The 20,623-nt window shown below is 47.6% G+C and overlaps 1 protein-coding gene across 3 annotated transcripts; it reads right to left on the bottom strand.

Moving 5' to 3' along the window:
- Nucleotides 1-296: 296 nt before the first annotated feature.
- Nucleotides 297-20,229, bottom strand: AVIL (advillin). Of its 3 annotated transcripts, XM_058308339.2 has the most exons (20): nt 20,099-20,229; nt 17,697-17,781; nt 16,289-16,363; nt 14,645-14,841; nt 12,870-12,978; nt 12,671-12,781; nt 12,259-12,461; nt 11,719-11,797; nt 11,498-11,596; nt 10,622-10,775; nt 10,419-10,519; nt 9,786-9,923; nt 9,523-9,681; nt 8,198-8,377; nt 6,880-7,025; nt 6,605-6,749; nt 4,498-4,686; nt 3,787-3,855; nt 2,444-2,569; nt 297-928 (listed from the first exon to the last, which is right to left on the bottom strand). In XM_058308339.2, exons 2-20 carry the CDS (start codon nt 17,760-17,762, stop codon nt 815-817), a joined length of 2,460 nt encoding a protein of 819 aa, XP_058164322.1. In that variant the 5' UTR covers nt 17,763-17,781; nt 20,099-20,229; the 3' UTR covers nt 297-814. The 3 variants fall into 3 exon arrangements, with proteins under 3 accessions (XP_058164322.1, XP_058164323.1, XP_058164321.1); XM_058308340.2 differs by lacking the exon at nt 20,099-20,229 and having other exon boundaries at nt 17,697-17,861; XM_058308338.2 differs by lacking the exons at nt 17,697-17,781; nt 20,099-20,229 and having other exon boundaries at nt 16,289-16,565.
- Nucleotides 20,230-20,623: the final 394 nt, after the last annotated feature.

Raw genomic sequence — 20,623 nt, forward strand, 5'->3', positions numbered from 1 at the left:
ACACTCTGCACTGTTCCATGCACTGCTTCTGGCCTCACTGAAATTAATAACACATGGCCCTATTCCACTTTTTTTTCCTTATTCCACTTCTGGATAACGGGGTGTGGGTGGGTACTGAGGTTTCCTGGACAGCTGTAAGACAGATTTTCATATTTTTGTGCCAGAAATAGGAATTGCAGTTGCCTGTTTATTCAGAAAGCTCATTCAACATTGCCTCTTTACTTCCCCAGTACTGAAACATTTCTCCCAACATAATTACTATGACAGACAAACTCCATATACTGAAAAGAACTCCATTTGCTCATACAGATACCTTTATTTGAAAACTTAGAAATGCTCTGGCACATGTAGAACTGGGCATTTGAATTTTGACCTTGGGGTATATATGTGAATACCTTCAAAGACTTGTGGGTTAAATAGGTTTGGAAATATTGATGTTAAAATGTAAAACAGTCTTAGGTCCTGGCACCAATATTAAACATTGTAAGCTTTGTTGTTTTCTTTTACTTTTGACTTCAGATGCATGCAGTTTTAGTGCTTTCTGCTGAGATTTTTAAAATGCCAGGCCACACACACATACATACACAAAATGCAAAAAATTGGTGGTTAACATTTTCGGTCTGTAACAACTAAGGAATGCAAGGATAAGAAAAGCAGAGAACATGCTGTGATTTGCAGATATTGTTGTATCTAAATTAAGTGGCTGAATGACAGTGGCTGAATGCTAGGCAGAAATCAGTAGGGAAATTCTTTACTGATATTGGCACTATCTGCGCTCTTCTGCGGTCTTGTAGTAGACACATGCTTTCATGCTTTAGAAAAGCCCCTTTTCTTTCTTCAGTTGGAGTTGTTTCCAGCCAGGCAGAGCAGCAAATTGTCCTCTTGTCATGCCAAACACAGAAACAAAGTCCGGTTCCGAGAGATAATTCTAAGAGAGAAAACAAAGTTTCTGGTTAGAGGGAAGACGTGGCACCTATCAGTGCCAACAGGGGGAGTAGAGGGGACAGAGAGTCGTGGGTAGATACTTAAAGGTGAAGAAGAATGAATTTTTCAGAAAGTCTGTAACAGACTTAAATTATTCATTGGTGAGGTCTTCAGGTTGTTGAGTCCCATCTTGGCCTATGGAAAAAGCTGACTGGATTCACCGTTCTCATGGTCCCAGTTTCTTGCTAGAAGGACAATACATGGGTTCTGTAGTATATATGAATTATAGATGTTAATTTTTTTTTTTTAAGGAGGTACTGGAATTGAACCTGGGACCTCATACATGGGAAGGTGGGCACTCAACCACTTGAACTACATCTGCTCCCCAGACATTAGATTTTGATGGCATGGAAAACTAAAAGGAATGATAGTTTTCCTTGCTTTATACCATCAACTACCATTTTTACCTAGAAATGAAGGATCAAGTAGATCTTTTTGGGAGATTAAAGTTCTCCTAGCATTTATTTATTGGGGCTTAATGAATATTGAAGATATGGCCTCTCCTTTCAAGAAAGTCGTAGTCCAGATAAGAGCTGGTTGGGTAAGACATTGTGGGAAATTCAGATTCCCATCCTAAAATCAACTCATTCAAGGGGGAAATAAGTGATGTGACTATATTAATTCATTCCACATAAAGGAGGGCCTATTATCTGCCAGGCATCATTGTGGGTGCTGAAAAGTTGAGAATATGGTGCACAGGACAGACAAGGCCCTTGGTCTTAGGGTTGTTACTAGAGGGAAGAAGACAGTGAGCAAGAATAAAGGAACTGGGGGTGGTGAAGGAGGCAGTGTTAGAGAGGGTCATCACAAACGCCATCCTGGGTGGGTAGCCTTGGTGCTGAGACCAAAATGACAGGAAGGAACTGGCTCTCTGAATCTCTTGGAGAAGAGTGATTTTCAGGCAGCAGCAATAACAAGGGTAAAGGCCTAGAGGCTGAAATGACATGTTCAATGAACAGAAAAGCAGCTGCTAGCAGAAAGGTTCAAGTGGAGAGACATATGAGATGAAATTGGAACAGGAGGGCCAGAGCCAGATTGTGGAGGGCCTCGGAGGCCATGGAAGGGACAGTATATTTAATTCTAAGGGCAGTGGGAAGCCATTGGGGGTGTTTTAAGTGTCATCTGTTTTAAAAGATCCTTTTGGCTGTTGTGTGGATGAAATGGATTTCAGGAACACCGGTAGGAAGGACTGTCACACTTAATCTGTGGTGGCCTGAGCTAGGCCGGCAGCAGTGAAATGGAGAAGAGGGGGCAGAGTCCAGCTGATGGGTTGATGTGGGAGGTGAGAAAAAGAAAGAATCAAGAATTAGCCGTGGATTTTTGGCTTCAGCTCCTGGGCAGCTCAAATGTTTGTTAAGTGCCTACCGTGTGGCAGAACTGTCCTAGGTTCTTACTGAGATGGGTGCTTTACTCCTGGAGAGTGCCACTTACATCAGACACAGTTCCTTCAAACACTCACCTCCTTCTTGGCAGGGTTCACATCCTCAGGCAGCTCCTGACCCTGATTTTTCAAAAGCACTTCTAGAGGGTAATATTTTGGCTCACTGTTGTCAAAAGTGAGGGAGAGGGATGCATTCCTCATGTCCTAGGCAAGATGAGACCAGAATGTAGACACATGGGAAAAGACTAGTGTTTGTGCAATTGCAGTTCTGTGTGTATATAATATTTTACATTTTGGCTTCAACCCCTTCACCCTTCATAATTGTCTTGCAGAACAATGGTCACCAAACATGATTGCATGTCTGAATCATCTGGGAATCTAAATAATCCAGATTTTGGGGTACTTCTTGGGAGAGCTAATTTCATTAAGGTAGGCCCTTGGAATTTTTATTTATTTTTTTATTTTTTTGAGGTACTGGGCCAGAGATTGAACCCAGGACCTCATTTGTGGGAAGGTGGTGCTCAGCTAGTGAGCCACATCAGTTCCCCTGAATTGTTTTTTTTGTTTGTTTGCTTGTTGGTTTTTTTGTTTTGTTTTTAGGAGGCACTGGGAACTGACCTCCCATGTGGGAAGCAGGCACTGAACTGTTGGAGACATATCTGCTCCCTGGCATTTTTTTTTTAAACAGTTCTTCAAGCAGATATAGGTGTATAGCCAGTTTGGAATAAATACTGTACTTAAATCTCACTTAAATATTGGGATTACATACCTTCTCTTGGTACTTGTACTTGGGTCCTACATGTCCAGCTTTTAAATAACTTCAGATTAAAATCATACTTTCCTTAAGTTCATTTTAAAGAAGTTTCATCAACTTTAGCTTTGGAATCTAAGGTTGTGGAGCACAAAGGACAAAACTGCCAGATGGTTTGAACACCTGGTGCCATGCACTCCTCCTCATGTTAAAGAGCAATAGGGTTCCTGGCAAAAGGCTGCACTTTTTTTTAGCCTTTAAAATTGGCATAAATGACCTAAGCTTCTGTGGACATCACTGTCAGAAATTGATAAAAATGCCAATTGGGTCAGAAACTTACTATTTCTGAAAAATACTGCCAGTAAATTTCAATCTCTCCTGAAAAGCAGAGAGAGTTTAATAATAAAATTAGTTTTCATTTATATTACTTATTTTGTTTTTGCGGGTTTCTAAACAGCAAGTCTATTCTAAATTCTGGAAGGCAGTAAAACAAGGAACTTGACTGTGAGAATGCTTTTCTGTTGACTCTATATCAAAAGACAACTAGAGTAATACTAAGAAGGCCATGATGGGATTTTGCCGATGTGGCATCTGTCACATTTGCTGTTGTTCTTTAGCTCTGGTTGCCTATGGAGCTGTGTAACTGCTTCTCTGAGCAAACTCAACTCACAGCAGTGATTCTCATGACAGCAGCAGCATCTCCCAGCTCTTCTTTTAACTGTTCATATGATTTCCCTGCCTGAGAAGAAGAGAGAGAAAACACAAGGTGAGGTGCTGCTCTACAGGGGAGGAACACCCCAGGCCTGGTCTGTACCCTCAGGAAAAGCAAAAGAGCCAGGGAATCAAAAGCCATGTAAGCAAGAAGCAAAGATGAAAATTCCCCACTTCTGGGCCCATGCAAGATTGGAAGGTGCTTGAATATGATCTTCGTTCATTAATAGGGTCCCAGCACTTCTCCATACAAGAAAAAAGCAGCTGGCTAGGGGTCAAAAGACCTGATTTCTTCCTATTTGCTCAATGTGGCTTTAGACGGGTAAGTTACTCTCTTAGCTTCCTCCTCTGTGAAATGGGAAACCTTCCCTGGCTATGCCACAGGATGTTTGTAGAGATCAAAAGATGATGTGCTGGGATACACTTTATAGATTGCTTGTTACCTGTGCATGCTGCTTATTCCTGAGACAAGCTATGGAATCTCTAACTGGATTTACTGCTGTGGTGGGTGGGAAATAGAAGAAAAGTAAAACGGAGGGGTGGAGCAGGAGTGAAGGAAATGAGATCCTGGCGTCACGCAGCCCTTGAATCATTACCCTGGCTTCCCAGTGGGCTATCAGTTCTGACCTTCCCATCAGTAAGAATGCCTTCCCATTTTCTTTGTCCTTACGCTCCACATATGAGGGTCCCAGGCCAAGAACCAGCCTGTGAAGATGGGAGGCTCAAACCCCTGGTTAATGATCAGGATGGGTGTGTCAGCGTCTCGGCCACTGGGGTGAGTGTGTAGGTACTCCTGGGCTGTAGCAAGGGCTTTCTTCTTCTCTGTGGCATTAGCCTCAGCCCCAATCCACAAGAACACCTGATGTGGTAGAGATTTAATATTGGTTAATGTGCTTGTACGAAGGATCTAATTAAATACTAGGTCATACACACTACCCTCTTTTCCCCTCAGCAATTCGCAGCCTCAGAAAACTTTCCCAGCCTAATTTATTCAGCAGAGAGAAAGTTTTTTCCAGAATCAGCTTGATGTTTTTAAATTTTAAATTGCCGACCATGAGTATCTCCCAAATCTACATCTCCAGTCCTATGGTGATTGGCGCTTCTCTGAACTTCAGCTTCTGGAATCCAGCTACTTACAAAACACCTGCTCGTGGCTGTTTCCAAGCACCTCAATATATTGCCCCCAAAATGTAATGCATCCTTTCTAAACTTGTCTCTTAGTTTCTGCTTTTGGTGAGTGGCATCCAACTAGTTGCCTAAGACAGAAACCTGGGAGTCATACTAGACACTCTCCGCTTCCGGTCAGGCACCCAGGACTGCCAATTTTCTTCCTATGTGTTTGTCAGATCTCATCATCTCTCCATCCCTACTCCAACCTCCCTAATGCAGTTCCACAGCAGCTCTTACTTAACTATTAGGATAGTTTACTGACTAGCCTCGTGGTATACGTCCTTTTTTCTCACCTCCATCCCTTTGTCTTGACCTTGTCACTTCCCTGCTTAAATTTTAGTAGCTTTTCAGGATTATTTCAGACTTCTTGACATGGTTAAGGCCCATACTTCTTTAGCTTCATCTCTAAGATGCTCCTTAACTCTATGCTCTATGGTTATTTTGTAGTTCCCTTTTTACTATAATATATTTTTTAAAAATATAAGCAGATTTTTAGAGCAGTTTTAATTTACAGAAAAGTTGCACAGAAAGTATAGAGAGTTCCTATATATTCCCCCCTTCCCCCAACACACATAGTTTTCCCTATTATTAACATCTTGCATTGCATTACTGTGCTATATTTGTAAAAAGTGATGAACCAATGTTGATGGATTATTTGTAACTGAAGTCCAGTGTTTACTCTAGCATTCACTCTTTGTGTATAGAGTTCTGTGGGTTTTGACAAATGTGCAATGTCATGTATCCACCATTACAGTATTGAACAGAATAGTTTCACTGCCCCCAAACTGCCTTGAGTTCCACCTGTCTATCTTTTCCCTCTCCAATCCCCCAACTCCATGACATCCACTGATCTTTCTACTGTCTTTATAGTTTTGCCTTTTCCACATTGCCATACAGTTGTATATGATACATGTTATGCCTTGCTTTTACTTGTGCTGTTTCCTCTGCCAGGAATGCCTTCTCCACCCTTTTTTGCCTGGTCAATGCCTACTCATCCTTTGAGATTCAGCTTAGGAGCCATCTCCTCCAGGAAGTCTTCTCTGAACCTCTAGGAGAAGTTGCATGCCCCTCATTCGTGCTCCCATGGCGCTTTGGGCTCACTTCCATCACAGTACAATGTTGTGTCTATGGCTGGATTCCCCTCTTAGCCTGTGGACTCTTCAGGGCCGGGACCCTTTCCCTCAGTGACACCACCTATAGCACAATGCTTGGCACAGGCCAGGTGCTCAGGGTTTGCTGAGCCAAACTGAAGAAATTGGATGTGGAGAAGAAGTTGCCTTGAAGAAACCCCTTTCACATCCTTCTGTTCCCTAAAAGGCCCATTGTCTCTGCTGCTATTGATCCTAAGTGAAAGAAGCTCATGATGATAGGATGAACTGCTTTTCCCAAAGGAAGGTAGGGAAAGTCCCAGGATTCTGAGTTTTAAATATCATTCTATTCTCTCTAACCCTGGGGAAAAAAACAGGCTCTTCCTTTGGTCACCACTTGACAAATGTTTGACTGACTTGGGGATGCAACCCTGGAGTTTATTCTGGGGCGGGAATACTACACAAAAGTGAACAATGGTATCTTTGTCATTTGTTCTGAGTTCTCTGCATATGTCTTACCTGGTCCCAGGTATCCAGGAGCATTACATCACCTGGGTTCAGGTCATCCTGGGTGAAGTCTGTGATCTCAGTGACAATGAACCGGCCGGTCGCATTGGAACATTCGAAGAGACGGGGCTGGACATCTAGGATTTCCTGCTGAAGTCTGCAATACAGTCCGTTTGGAGGAACTGAGCTTCTTAGACATTATGCTTTTAAAACTGATATCAAGGACTCAGTCTGTGCAGCTGACAAGCCTGGGAGGCAGGGGGAGCCAAGAAGAAGTGTTCCCATACCTTTTGTCATTGGCATAGGGAGTTTTCCCTCCCAGCAGGTCCCAGAACTCAGCTGGCTCCTGGCCCTCAGCCACAGTGTCCTCAGTGCCATCACAGAGAAGCCCAGCCAGCTCCTTGGCCATTGCCCGCTCGTCCCCGCTGGACCCCTGAGAGTGGGGCCAGGAGAACACAGATGCTTAGTCTCACGTGGGCATGTTAATACACAAAAAGAAGCTTCTGAAACTAGTAGCTCAGTGTAGCTGGAGATCATCTACCAAGCCACAGCACCTCAGGACAGGGAGAGATATAGGTTTGTTCTTTTAGTGCTTGGAAGAGGGGAAAGGAAATTATGCAAATTGTAGCTTTTGAGTCTGGCGTCTTCCACTTAGCCAAATGCATTTGAGATTCACTCATGTTGTTGTGTGTATCAGTGATTCTTTCCTCTTTATTGCTAATTAGTATTCCATTGTATGAATGCACCACTGTTTGTTTATCTATTCTCCAATTGGGCCATTTTCAGTTTGGGGTGATTACATATAAGCTGCTATAAACATCTGTGCATAGGTTTTTGTTTGTTTTGTTTTGTTTTGTTTTAGGAGGTATTAGAGATCGAACCTGGGACTTGTACATGGGAAGCAGGTGCTCAACCACTGAACTATACCTGCTTCCCTGTGCATAGGCTTTTGTGTGAAGATAGGGTTTTTTTCCATTTTACTTGGGTAAATACCCAGGGGTAGGACTGCTGCATCATATGGTAAGTCTATGTTTACCTTGATTAGAAACTGCAAACCTGTTTTCCAAAATCCATACCATTTTGCATTCCCAGCAGTACTGTACAAGAGCTCCTTTTGCTCTGCATCCTCGTCAGCACCTGACATTGTCAGTTTTTAAAGCTATCCTGGTAGGTGTGTGGTGATAGCTCACTGTGGTTTTAACTTGCATTTCTATAATGACGAATGATGTTGAGCAGCTTTTCATATTCATTCTCTTTTGTAAAATCATCTTAGTACTTTTTAATGCAGGTATAAATCTGAATTGACAAAATTCCATTTTTAGTGGTTTTGTTTTGTTTTAGTGTCTGTCCTGTTACAGTCCACCAAATTGGAATGGAAAGATTGACTTATCCAGTCTCCACCTGCTTAGAAGTTTGAGGTGTCTCTTGGGAGTGAGCGGTGCTATCAGTGAGTTCTAACTGGGAGTGTAACTGTGGAGAGTGCTGGTGCTCCCTTTGAAGATCCTTTAGGAGAAAGGCTCCTCTTTCTGAGGACTGTTCCAATCTACCCTTAGGGGTGCGTGCAGGGCTTGGCTCTCTGGTCTACCACTGGGCCCAGCCTCCTACCTTCCCATACCACAGGTAGTGCTCTGCCTGGGTCTGCAGCAGAAAGACATCATTCGAGTTTAGGGAGGAGGCGAAGGCTGGAACCTCCACTGCTTTGGTGTTCGATTTGTCATTTCCTTGAATCTGGAAGAGCCTTACTGGAGGGTCGGGCTCAGCATTTCCCTTCCTGGAAGTCCCACCCTAGAGAGAAGAAAAGCAGAGTCTGGATCTAAGGGGCACCGGGAGAGCAGAGCGCTCAGGTAGTCACTGCAGGGAAGGTGGATACATCCACCGTTGAGGAGCTTCTAGGCTAAGTGGCAGAGGTCAGGGTGAGCTGGAGTATGGTACTAACAATAGAAGCTTCCCCTCTGGGAACTTTATTATAGACCAGGCTCTCTGATTGGTGATTTGCCTACATCATTTCACTGGTCCTTGTGATAACTCTGTGAGGTAGGTATTATTATCCCCTAGTACAGATGAGGAAACTGAGGCCCAGAAGCCTGGCCAGTAAATGACAGGACAAGGATTTGACCCCAGAGTTTGTGATGTTAAGCATGTGACACCATGCACTGCCTGGTGGTCCTCCAGCTGGGGGGATGTGGGGGCATGGTATGGCACATGTGAGGTTAATGAAGAGACCACCTTGAATGGAATGTGCAGGTGAGGGAACTGAGGAAAATGCACCTACACAGATAATTTGGTTGGGTCTGATAACGAATGACCTTGAAGGTTAGGCAGTGGCTTGAACATGAAGTCCTAGGCAGTTAGGAGTCACTTGAGGGAAGTGGACTTGGCCCAATGGATAGGGCATCTGCCTACCACATGAGAGGTCCGTGGTTCAAACCCCGGGCCTCCTTGACCGGTGTGGAGCTGGCCCATGTGCAGTGCTGCCGTGCGCAAGGAGTGCCGTGCCACTCAGGGGTGTCCCCCGCGTAGGGGAGCCCCACGCAAAAGGAGTGCGCCCCATAAGGAGAGCTGCCCAGCGCGAAAGAAAGTGCAACCTGCCCAAGAATGGTGCTGCACACACGGAGAGCTGACACAACAAGATGACACTACAAAAAGAAACACAGATTCCTGGTGCCTCTGATAAGGATAGAAGTGTTCACAGAAGAACACACAGCAAATGGACACAGAGCAGACAACTGGGGAGGGGGGAAAGGGGAGAGAAATAAATAAAAAATATTAAATCTTTAAAAAAAAAGGAGTCATTTGAGTATCTTGGAGAGATTAACTCCCTTCTCTCTGTCTACCCTAATCCTAGCTCCCCACCCCTCCTCTCCTTTACTATAGCCCCTTAGTGATAGGTATTCCTGCTCGTGGTGTAATTTTTATTTGGGGGTCCTCACCTCAAAGATAACCAGCTTCCCTTTGAAGATTGCCATGAAGTGACGTGGCTCCTTCCCCATAGTGACCCGAACCTGCACGGGGGCGCCATCAAACTGCCGGTCCACCTCCACTGCCCGGTACGCCGAGGCTGCCAGCTCATCCTGGGAGGCGTGGCGGCCCTGCAGGGGTGAGAGGGGAGTGATGGGCTTCTGCTCCCCCCACCCCAGCTCAGCGGCCAGAGGAAGAGTCACGATCCAAAGCTGGGCACCTGCTACAGGCCTACCTGCCAGATGTACAAGATGTAATGTGACTTTCCGGTCACCTCGTATGTGTAGAAGACCAGATAGCAGTCTCCCCCGTAAAAGAAACCACACCACTGATGTTCCACTGGGACCAGCTCCAGGTTTTCAATTCTCCAGACCTGGAAGTAGAAGGAGACACAATTCCCCAGATGGGTTCCCGTTGGAAGAAACAGCTGCCTGACGAGAACTGGGCCATGCTTAACAGAGAACCCTAAGGTGCTAACTTCCACTTGAAGGCGCCCTTCCACCTCTGGTTCTTTCCCGGTGGTGAGGGCATAGCACATTTGCTTGTTTTGAGTCCTGAGAAGAACTGGAGGGTCCCTGCAGCCAGGTAAGGTGCGTTGCCATCACAGCTCAGTCTTTGCAGGCTGAGAGGTGGTTTGAATATGTCTGCCAGGTGACTTGCTGATAGCACATTTGGGAATCGGCCTTTCATCTCCCTCAAAAATTGTGGAAACACACTGCAGACTCAGAAGCCTCTTAAGAGAATATTCCCTGAGGCACCAGAGGTGCAAAGGAAAGCCAAGTAGACAGAGTTGCTTGCCCCCTCCTCTACAGCAGAAACAGCCAAGAAGCCTGTTTGCCTGCCCTGAGATTTGAATCATTAGGCTTACCTCAGCTCTTCCATTGCCATCATCGACCATTCTTTCCTGGGCAGCTACCTCTGGCCTGCTGTGCAGGAGAGCCACGTCAAATTTATCCTGGGAAACCTTAGCTGCCAAGAAAGGTTTGGGAAAAGCCAAGTGAGTGAGAATCGTCCATGCCTGCCTCTCTAGAGAGTCTCAGCAAGTGAGAGAAGGATTTGGGGCAATCTCACCGATTTTGCCAACGCTGTATGTTTTTCCCAGGCCTGTGGTCTGGTCCTTCACTGACCACTTCTGGAACAGCTGCTTGAACATGGCTGACTCGGCGCCGTCATTGACAGTCTCCACGTGGGTGCTGCTGGGGTAGCCCTTCATCTTGATGAAGCTCTGTAGACGCCCCAGAGAGGTGGGTCAGTTGGGGGATGCTCTGGGCCCTTTGCTTGTTTGGTGACTGAGCCCGTTGAAGCCACTTGGTAGCTTGCCTCACTGTGAGTGACCCAAGTTCTGACACTGCTGCCTAGGGACCAGGTTACCTGCCTTGAGGACAGGGCCAAGTGGAGCCCTTTGGCAGCTCTTCATCAGTATGGCATGATTATGATTATTCTCCTTTTTTTTGCAAGGTCCTCCAAGCTGTGCTTTTCAAGCACTTTCCTACTCTCCTGCCTTTGAATCACACTCATTTGCTCATTTATTGCTTTGTCAGTGCATCTTGCTTGGTTTGTCTGCATGGACCTGTGCTATACCATAAGTTCCTTGAGGACAGGGCCGTTAACCTTGATATGTAATATCTCCCGTCAGGAATAACAGCTTCCTTTTATTGAGCAGGTACTATGTGCCAGGTCCTGATCTGAGTGCTTTATAGATGTTATTTAATCTTCACAACAGCCTCAGGAGATGGGTATTATTACTCCCATGTTAGAGATGAGGAAACAGCTCAATCAGCTGGAAAAGGCAAAACCCAGATTTGAACCCTGGTTTGTCTGTCTGGCTTTGAAGTCCATGTATATCCCTACATTGCTGAATGCTCAAGTCCTACTCTGGCTCTCTGCATACATCTGAAGTGTTATTGACAGAGTCATTTGGACATACTGCACCTCTGAAGCTCCTACCAGAGCTTTCGACATGGCCATCTGTTTCTCAACCTTGGTGGCTTCTTTTCCTTTCCATACGTAAATCTTGGTTCCACTTTGGTCCAGGATATAGCAGTCCTGAAGCAGTGAGGGAAAATGGAGTTACTGCTGCTCAAGGCCATAAAGGCAGCCTTTTGCCAGGCTCCCGCTCTGAAGCCAGGTCAACTGCCCCAGGCTAAGCCCACTCCAGCCTAACTTACATCGTGGCTCAGTAAGTCCTGGACCAGGGGTCTCGTTGCCACCTCTGTGACCGCCAGCTGCCCAGCTGAGTCGGAGACACTGGAGAAGGGGAGTGGTTAGCCTGCACCTTCTCTCCTACAAAGCATCTGAGGTCAATCTGATGTGTTCTGGTTTTGTTTCAGCATGGGGTTTCTGGGCAGAGTTTGACTTCTTACAACAGGCGTGGCTTGAATGTAGCCAGGAATGGAATGGACTCTGTTCTCTGGAGGAGACTTTTGTGACTCTCTCTCAAACATTGTCCTTTCCACATCCCTGGGCATGTACAGACCAGAGTAAAGGAAGGATCTAGCTAAGGGGCCCGGAAGAGCTGCTAACAAGAGCCGAAGGTAGCTGCCTCCTTGGGTGAAGGAACACCAAGGCCGTGGCAGCTGCAATAGAGGACTCAGGAGGAAGCCAGATGCCTGCACCCAGAATGAGGAGCCAGGCTGAGGGGCCTGCTTTTCTAGAGGACAGCTTTCCCTCACCCCAGCTTCCAACCAGCAGCCAGAACCAGTACTCACTGATACAACGTGATGCTTGATTTCTGCTGCTGATCTATGAGATCATCGGGGATCGCAGACTTGATAATGGAGCGTCGGCCAAGGGTGTCCTGAAGGACAGTCATCAGCTCTGGGCTGGCTGCCTCCTTGTCTCCCTCGATCACTCCTATTTCAGCACGGCCCCCTCGCTCCCTGTCCCGAATATCCTTTGCCAGAAGCATAGCCTGCCAAAGGAGACCAAGGAGGCCCTGAGTCACAGACTCAGGGATTTGGCCTGTCTCCAAGACAGATTCTTCTCAAACCTACAGATTCCAGCTTGAGTCCTGGGGAAGGACCAGATGGAAGAAAGGAGGAAAAGGCACCTGAGAGAGTGCAAGCCCCACGACCAGGCCTGAGGGAGAGGAGAGAGTGCTACGACTAGAAAGAGCTGTACCTTGAGGCGCTCCCTGCTGTTGCTCTCTGGGCCATTCCACTGAATGATGACCTTCCCGAGGTCCAGCAGGAAGACATCGCCTCGGTTGAAACTATCCCAGCTTATCTCCACCTGCACACGAGAGGTAGACATTGTTCAGGAGGAATTCCTGGGAGTCAGGTGGGGATGGCTGGGACCCAGGACCGAGGGCAGGACTCACCTCAGTGGCCCTGACGGTTCTCTTGCCCTTGACTTGGAGCAGCCGCCTCACGTCGTAGGTGTTCATCTCCACGTGCTTCATCCCAGAGGCCACGCCGCCCTGCTTGTAACTGAGGGAAATCCTTCAGTTATTATTGAGCACCTGCTATGTGCTAGGTACTGCGGAACAGTTGTGACTTACCCAGATGCAGCCTGTGCCCCTGTGGGAGATGATAAACCGCCAGGCCAAAAGAGATCGTGGTAACGCTGCCACAGGGTAGACCTGGTGCTGCCGTTTGTTTTTTTTTTCATTGTGATGACATATACACCACATCATTTCCCCTATTTTCCCCACTTGCATGCCTCCAATTCAGTGATGCTAACTGCCTTCCCAGTGTGTGCTTCCATCAGCCCCCCGAGTGACTGTCTTTTGATAAATGATGGGGGCAGCCTTCTCTGAGGAAAGGGCGTGGGAGCTGATATCTTAGGATGAGAAGGAACTAACCAGAGGAAGAGTGATCCGAGCAGAAGGAGCTTCAGTTGCAAAGACCCTGCACCAAGAAAGTGCTTTTTTGTTCTAGAAACTGTCTATAAGTGGCTGGGGGTAGGGGTGGGATGGGGGCGGGGTGTGAGTTGGGCAGCAGTAGAAGCAATGAAGACACATTTGGTGCTAAGGCCATCCCCTTCCAGGGATCAGCTTCCATTCCCCACAATTGCTCTCCCGTCCTGGGCTCTCACCCAGCCCAGCCTGCGTTCTGCCCTGCTGCACTCTCAGGGAAAGCGGAAAGGAACCCTGGAGAGAGGGGCTTCGTCTTTGGGTTCCCTTCTGACTCGCTGCTGTGCCCAGTGCCCAGCAGGTCCTCAGTCCATGGTGACGGCTGACCTGCAAGAAGTCGGCCTTGGGCCAGCCTCAGAATTCTTGGGCTCATTAGAATTCCTCTCTCTCTCTTTTTTCTGCATTCAAGTACAGAGTTTATTGGGAAACAAAAGACAGTGAGAGTATGCACTAGAAATCTGAGTGCTTAAGGGTGAGCCGCGCCCCTCTTTCTGTTTTTAATCTCAAGTGCAAAGATTTGATTCAATGAAACTTCTCTAGTTCAAGGAACATTGTCATCAGTGGTCTTTATAAGCCCTCTCAAGTATGTCTCTCTTCCTTTTTATCTGCATATTCCTCTCCCATTCCTCTCCCCACCATTGGCAACCATTCTGGCACACTGAATGTCTGTCTTTTTATTCATTCTTGTAAAATGTGTCCTGTTTTGTGTGCTTTATTTAAAAAACACAAATCAGTGTTCTGTTATAGATCTGTCTGTTTCTTGTTATGTTCGCTAAGCACCATGTTTTTAAGATCTGCCTGGTGTTGTGTGTGTATCTAAGCCGTTGCTTCTAGCTGCTACCTGCACAGTGCTCCACATGTGCGTGGAGTATTTTTCCCATCCAGTCTTCCAGCGGTGGACACCTACATTGTCTGCAACTTCCCCCACCGCTTATCGTGCTGCTATGGACCTTCTGGCTCATGTGCCCTCTTGGACCTGGGTGAGGACTTCTTTGTAATATATATCCTGAAGTGGGATCTGTCTCTCCCCCATTGCTGCTCCAGTGCACATTCCCACCAGCTTGGCACGAGGGCTCCTATTTCCCTACAGCCTCTCATTGGTGCTACTCTAATAGGTGGCAGTGATCGCTTTCTTTTGATCTGCATTTCCTTGATTGCTTTCTTCATCTGCCCCCTGGCCCTTTGGGTTCCCTCTTGTGTATATTGATGTTTATGTCCTTGCTCTGTGCATAGCTACTCACATGATGCCCTGCTTGAAGTAGCCGCAGAAGGTGTCCGACTCGTGGTACTGAACCTCTCGGTGCTGCACGGGGCTGCCTCCCAGGTAGTCATCCAGCTGAGTGGTGTAGATGGCTGCGCAGCTCTGCTCGTCCTGGGAGGAGTCCTTCCCGATCCAGTAGTGGATGTCCTGGGAGAGGAGGCTTCCCACTCTCCGGGTCTGGGGCAGAGAGATCGGGTCAGGGCCTGGCTCACTTCCCCTTTGCTGCAGGCCCCTTGGGGAGGCTCCGGGCCTCTCCCTCCCTGCAGTGGGTGCTATTGCTGCCCGGGCCCTGGTGCAGAATTGCTATGTGGCTCAAGCTCTGGCAGTTCAAATTCTTCCTCACGTTTGGATGAAAGTGGACAGCTTGTTCCCTATAAATGAGAGCCCCGGGGATCTTCTCAAGGTTGGGTTGCAGACTTGTTGGATTGCAGACTTACCTTATCGCTCCCTTTACTGCCCTTTGCCCTTAGCCCTCGTACTTACATCCGTGTGGCTGTCTGCAACGCTCGTGTGGGATATTGTTTCCTCAACCAGAATGAGCACTTCGAGGCCAGAGACAGGCCTTGTGTTTGCCTGGCCCTCCTCCACACCACTTTACTCTGGGACTTGGGCCCAGGATGAAGTGCTGCTCGTGGGCTGCTTACTGAGATTCAGACTGAGGGCCTGGGCACCTGGCGTCTGATATAAAATTCAACGCCCTGCCTGCAGCGGATGGTGGTGACGGTGGCACAACATGGGAAATGTAATTAACACCACTGAATTGCATATTTGAGTCTGTTTAAAAAGGGAAATTTTACGATGTATATATGTTACCACAACAAAACTTTAAACAAACAAGGAAATCCCATAGAACCTATAACACAAAGACTGAACCCTAGGGAAGTGGATTTGGCTCATTTGATAGAGCGTCCGCCTACCACATGGGAGGTCCAGGGCTCAAACCCAGGGCCTCCTGACCCGTGTGGAGCTGGCCCATGCGCAGTGCTGATGCACACAAGGAGTGCCCTGCCACGCAGGGGTGTCCCCCACATAGAGGAGCCCCATGCTAAAGGAATGCACCCTGTAAGGAGAGCTGCCCCTTGCGAAAAAAGTGCAGCCTGCCCAGGAGTGACACTGCACACATGGAGAGCTGACGTAGCAAGACGACGCAACAAAAAAAGAGACGCAGCTTCCCGGTGCTGCTGACAAGAATACAAGTGGACACAGAAGAACACACAGCAAATGGACACAGAGAGCAGACAACGCGCGGGGAAAGGAAAAGGTAGAGAAATTACAAAAAATAAAAAAAAAATTGAACCCTAATGTCAGCTATGGACGTTCATTAATAATCCAATTATAATACTATTGGTTCATCAGCTGTAACAAAGTTACCACACTAATTAATGCAAAATGTTAATGGGGAAATCTGTGTGTGTGGGCATGTGTATGGGAACTGCTACGAAAAAGAAAAAAAGATTGAAAACACCCCCACACACAGCCTGCCATGAAGGTGGACGTGAAGAGCCAAACTGGAGGCCTGCTCTGCACAGCCCTCACTGTCAGGTACCTCAATGGAGCACAAGAATTGAATCGGCCCTCAGGGAGAGGAGGGTGGGATGAAGTGGGGGCGGGGGTTGGCACTCACCGAAAGGACAATGTAGCAGTCCCCCTCGTAGAAATTGCCATGGACGTTCAGGGGCACCAGGGCCAGTTCCATTTTCTGGAAGACAGTGAGTATGTAGAGGCTGCGTTCCCGCCCTCTTCCCTTCCCCCACGCCTTTCTCCTCCCCCTCATTTGGCACAGGTGATGGGGAGAGGGCGTGGCAGTCAGGCACAGGATCAGAGTGGCCGCCCCTCTGGCTTTTGCTGAGCTCCGCCTGCAGCGCCCCAGGTTCCAATCTGCGAGCCTGGCCGGGTGTCCCCTCTCCTGCCCCTCCTGCCCCTCCTGCCCGCTTCATGTTGTCTCATCTCTATATTGTGGGGTAGCTCTGGGAGACACCTCCAGTGTGTCTTCAGCTCTCCTCCAACTCTGAACGTCCAGTGCTGACCAAGGCACAAGGCACATGTGTGAAAGCAAGCCAGGCTTCTGTGGGGCAGTGAGAGGGGGGAAGGGTTTGTGTTTGTTGAGTGCCAGTGGTGTGCCAAGCGACCTGTCTTTGGGGTCTGGGCTAGGGCCCTGCTTTGTCACCTGCACGAATGACTCATCCATGCAGGGCCATTCACACGGCCTCAGATTTAGATTTTCATCACTATCTCCAAGTGAGGGAAACCTGCAGCCATACTTTTTTGCGTTATATGTAAATGTGCGTGTTAAATGTAAAAATGCTCAATACACCACGGTTTTTGTAACTGTTTTAGTATGTGTTAGTTTTTTGTTTGTTTTTTCATGAAATGGGAGCCTTAAAGCAATGGAAGTGATCTTGGGCCTCTTACCAGCCCTGAGCGACTTGCTAGAAGCTGCACCTCCTCCTTCCCAACTGAGGATAGCGAAATGAGGGGTCTGGGTTTTATGCAGTAGCGACTGATTGCGCTCAGAGGGGCTCTCACTTCTGGTGGTAAACTGCCCAGGCCCAGCAGTTCCCAGCGACAGATTGTTCAGCTCAGAAACACCCAGAGGGACTCAAGTCCAGCAGGGAGAAGGGGCGAGCAGTGCCCGATCTGCACAGTACCACACACTTCACAGGAGCAAGAGCAGCCTGTTTCCCTGTGGAGGATGAGCCCGTTTCCCTGACAGAAGCAGCCTGGAGCCTCCTGGGTGGACCCTATCTATTCCCCCAGGGCATTTACTGGAAGCTCAGGCTCACGGAGCAGATGGCTGGATAAAGGGCAAGCTTATTTTTGCTTTGTAGCATTGCTCTCCAAAACTAGGAGTCTAACCGCTTTGAGCACCCAGGAGGAGTTAAGATGGGAAAACTTTGATGCTGCCTCCCACTGTTCCCAAACCACAGGTGGGAGACTGAGGTGGCTGGCGGGCGGTCATCTAGTGGAGCCTGGCAGCTAGAGTCCACCCCAGAACCGAGGGTGAAGAGGAAGGTGTGCTTCCACATGCTCACCTCTATTCTCCAGGTGATGATCCCAGGGTCATTGCCCACAGCCCTGAAGGCGCTGCTCAGAGACATGGTGCTTGTCTTCCCTGGACTGAAAGAGCAAGAAGGGAGACGACGCCTCCCACAGTGAGCATGGATCCGTGTTCCCCCTCAACCACCTCCCATCTCGTCAGGCATCCTGCCACGTCCTTGTGGTCCTTGCACCACTGCACAAATGATGGAGGGAAATTTCTTGTCCAAGTTTACCTGATGAGCCTGGCTGGCATGGGGTCCTAACCTGGGGTTCCCAACCCAAAAGTTTTGTTTCCCACCCATCACTTTCCTCTGGGATTAACCACAATCATTTACTAAAGGGATGATAAATAAATGAAACCCTGTGTGATTTATTTTGCACATAAAATTACCTCATTTAATTCTCATAAGGGAAGGATATTGTCTTCATTTACATTGTAGGAAAGTTGAGATTCAGAGTTGTCCACTAGAAGGCAAGTCAACTGAGCCTAAAACCTGTGCTTGTAGCCACTTGGAAGTGCTGCAGCCTTTCTGAAACTTAATTTAAATTCAGTGGATAGTGGGGAAAAGCTTACGTCAGAAAATGATTTTCAAACCACGTTGCCTTCCCTCATTCCCTCATTCCCTCTACTCCTTCACACATTCCCTTCTTGCCAAACCTATTCACAATTAACTTTTTGATCATCTCTCTGGGCTTTTACTTTCCAGCCCCTTAAATTTTTTTTTTTTTTGTTTTTACAGTAAACTATCCTAAGACTCAAACAACCCCTCCTGCTTTTTTCATGACTCACATCTTCCCTGTGCCTTGCAGAAGAAAAGGGAAACTAAAATGGCTGGGCTGGACCTGGAGCAGGAGGCTCAGGGTGGCAGCAGGGAAGGGCGGGTGTGGCGTGGTGTCCTCTGTGCGCAGATGCCCTCATCACCCACCTCCCACACTCAGACCCGCAGGAGCGGGTGCTCTGGGTTCTGCCCCCTGAGGCAGCTTCTCTGGGGAAGAGTCGACCTGGAGAATTCTTCATGACTGAGCAAGCAGGGTGGGGAGAGGGAGGAAGTGGAGAAGTTCTGGGGATGGTGGGCCACCTAGGTTAACCCTTTGTGTTAGGCGATGAAGCTGCTACCCGTGGGCATTGTCAGGTAGAGGCTGTCTGTAATTAAAACGCCTGGTTCCTGCTCTCATGGAGTTTGCAGTCTGATGATAATAGACATTTCAGGTGAATGCCTCGTTAGTTTTTCCCAAGAGGCTAAAGAGAAAGGATGGGGTTGGTGAACTATGGATGAACATGGGATCAAAATCCCCCCAGAAAGGACCGTATGGTTTGTTTTTGTTTTCTATTTGGATCCATATTGTGCTTGTTAGGAGGGGCACGTCTGGCCATTCTTTTCTTGAGCCTCAGTAGATGAAGCCAGGTTTGGAGGATATGCACCATTATCTAGTATGGACTCTGGCAAGAAAAAAAAAATCAAAAAACAAACTCCCTTTGTCTACTGCTATAATAGGGCTAAAGCGGAGCAGTGACGCAGAGCAGCCAGTGTTTGAGAATTTAATTTGATAACTTGTGCTGCCTCACCCTGTGCTGCTCAGAATTGCCAGGAAATACTTGTTTGTATTTTCTTCAGACCCCACATTTTGGTCACTAAAGGCAAACGGCCATGACCTGACTAGGGGAAAGGGGCAAGGGCCAATTAATTCATTTCTCAGAGAAGGGGAAGTTTTAACCTGGGCTGGCAAAAACCAAAACAGGTGGCATTTGTTAGGAATGTGGATCTCAGAGACCAAAAGCGTCCCTTTTCCCAGAAAGGGAATTAAAAGTTGGGAAGGAGCTCACTGGGCGAGTTTGCCCCAAATGCAGGAGGGGCTCTGCTCAAAGGAGGGAACTTGCCACCCTGAAATACCCGGAAGACGCCGACTCCACCTGTGACAGCAACGTCCCCGAAGCTAGGTTTCTTCCTTCCTCCTCCCCAAGTCCTAGTTTACTAATTCAATACTCTGAGAGGACTGCAGAAACTCCTGGGGTGGGGACACAGTTTTGAAATCCCAGGTAAAAGCCAGTGACCCTAAATTCTCACAAAGAAACCCTTACAGGTGGACCTCAAGCCAAGGAAACTGGTTTTAACTTCTGCCTATCCCCCGACTGTCTTTCTCCAAAGACAGAGAGGTGGCAGGGGTCTTCATCTTCCCCAGCTTTCCAAAATGTGCCCTATCTGCCCAGTGGTCTTTTAAGAAGGCCTTAAAACACAAGGAGTTTCCAAAACTGGTCACGAACTCCTGGTTCAACCCTTTAAAAGCCTCCTCTCAGAAGACAAAGCCAAGGAGATTTCAGCCTCCTTTTTCCTTTTTTCCTCCTGCAGTAGGATTGTTCTAGTGACATGCACCCACAAACCAAATTAAGCCTTACCTTGTCTTTTGTCCCACCCGGTCTTCTCAGTTTCCTGGTGAGTAAGCAGCAGCGGCATGGAAGAGCCACCACCCCAAAGCTGGAGGTTCCAGGTCCTGTTGCCTTGGCTTAGTAATGGCTGCACAGACACTGGGTTATATTTGCTTGTGTTTGCATCTTAACCACATTTTCCTAGTCCTGACCAATCACAGCCAACCTAGCCCTGGGCTTGACTTATTCAAACCAGAAGGAAAGCTTTATCTGTTCTTATTCAAAACAGCAAAAACAAGAAGAGCAGACTTTTAAAGGCTTCTTTTCACTTCTAACTCCAGCTCCACGCCCTGATCTAATTGATTTTTTAAAAGTGCTTAGGCCATAAATAATGCAGGAAAGAGGGTGGGAGGATATGAAATTTGCCATATTGTAGATATGGATGCATTATGCTGATGACAGGAGAGGCGGGGGCTGGAGCTGCCCGCAGAGATGGCCTGGGATGTTCAGACTGGCAAGAGCCTCCAGAAGTTGTTTCTGGACATTTCTCCGAGG

The sequence above is a fragment of the Dasypus novemcinctus genome, chromosome 12, assembly GCF_030445035.2.
Source record: "Dasypus novemcinctus isolate mDasNov1 chromosome 12, mDasNov1.1.hap2, whole genome shotgun sequence".
Lineage (NCBI taxonomy): Eukaryota > Metazoa > Chordata > Mammalia > Cingulata > Dasypodidae > Dasypus > Dasypus novemcinctus.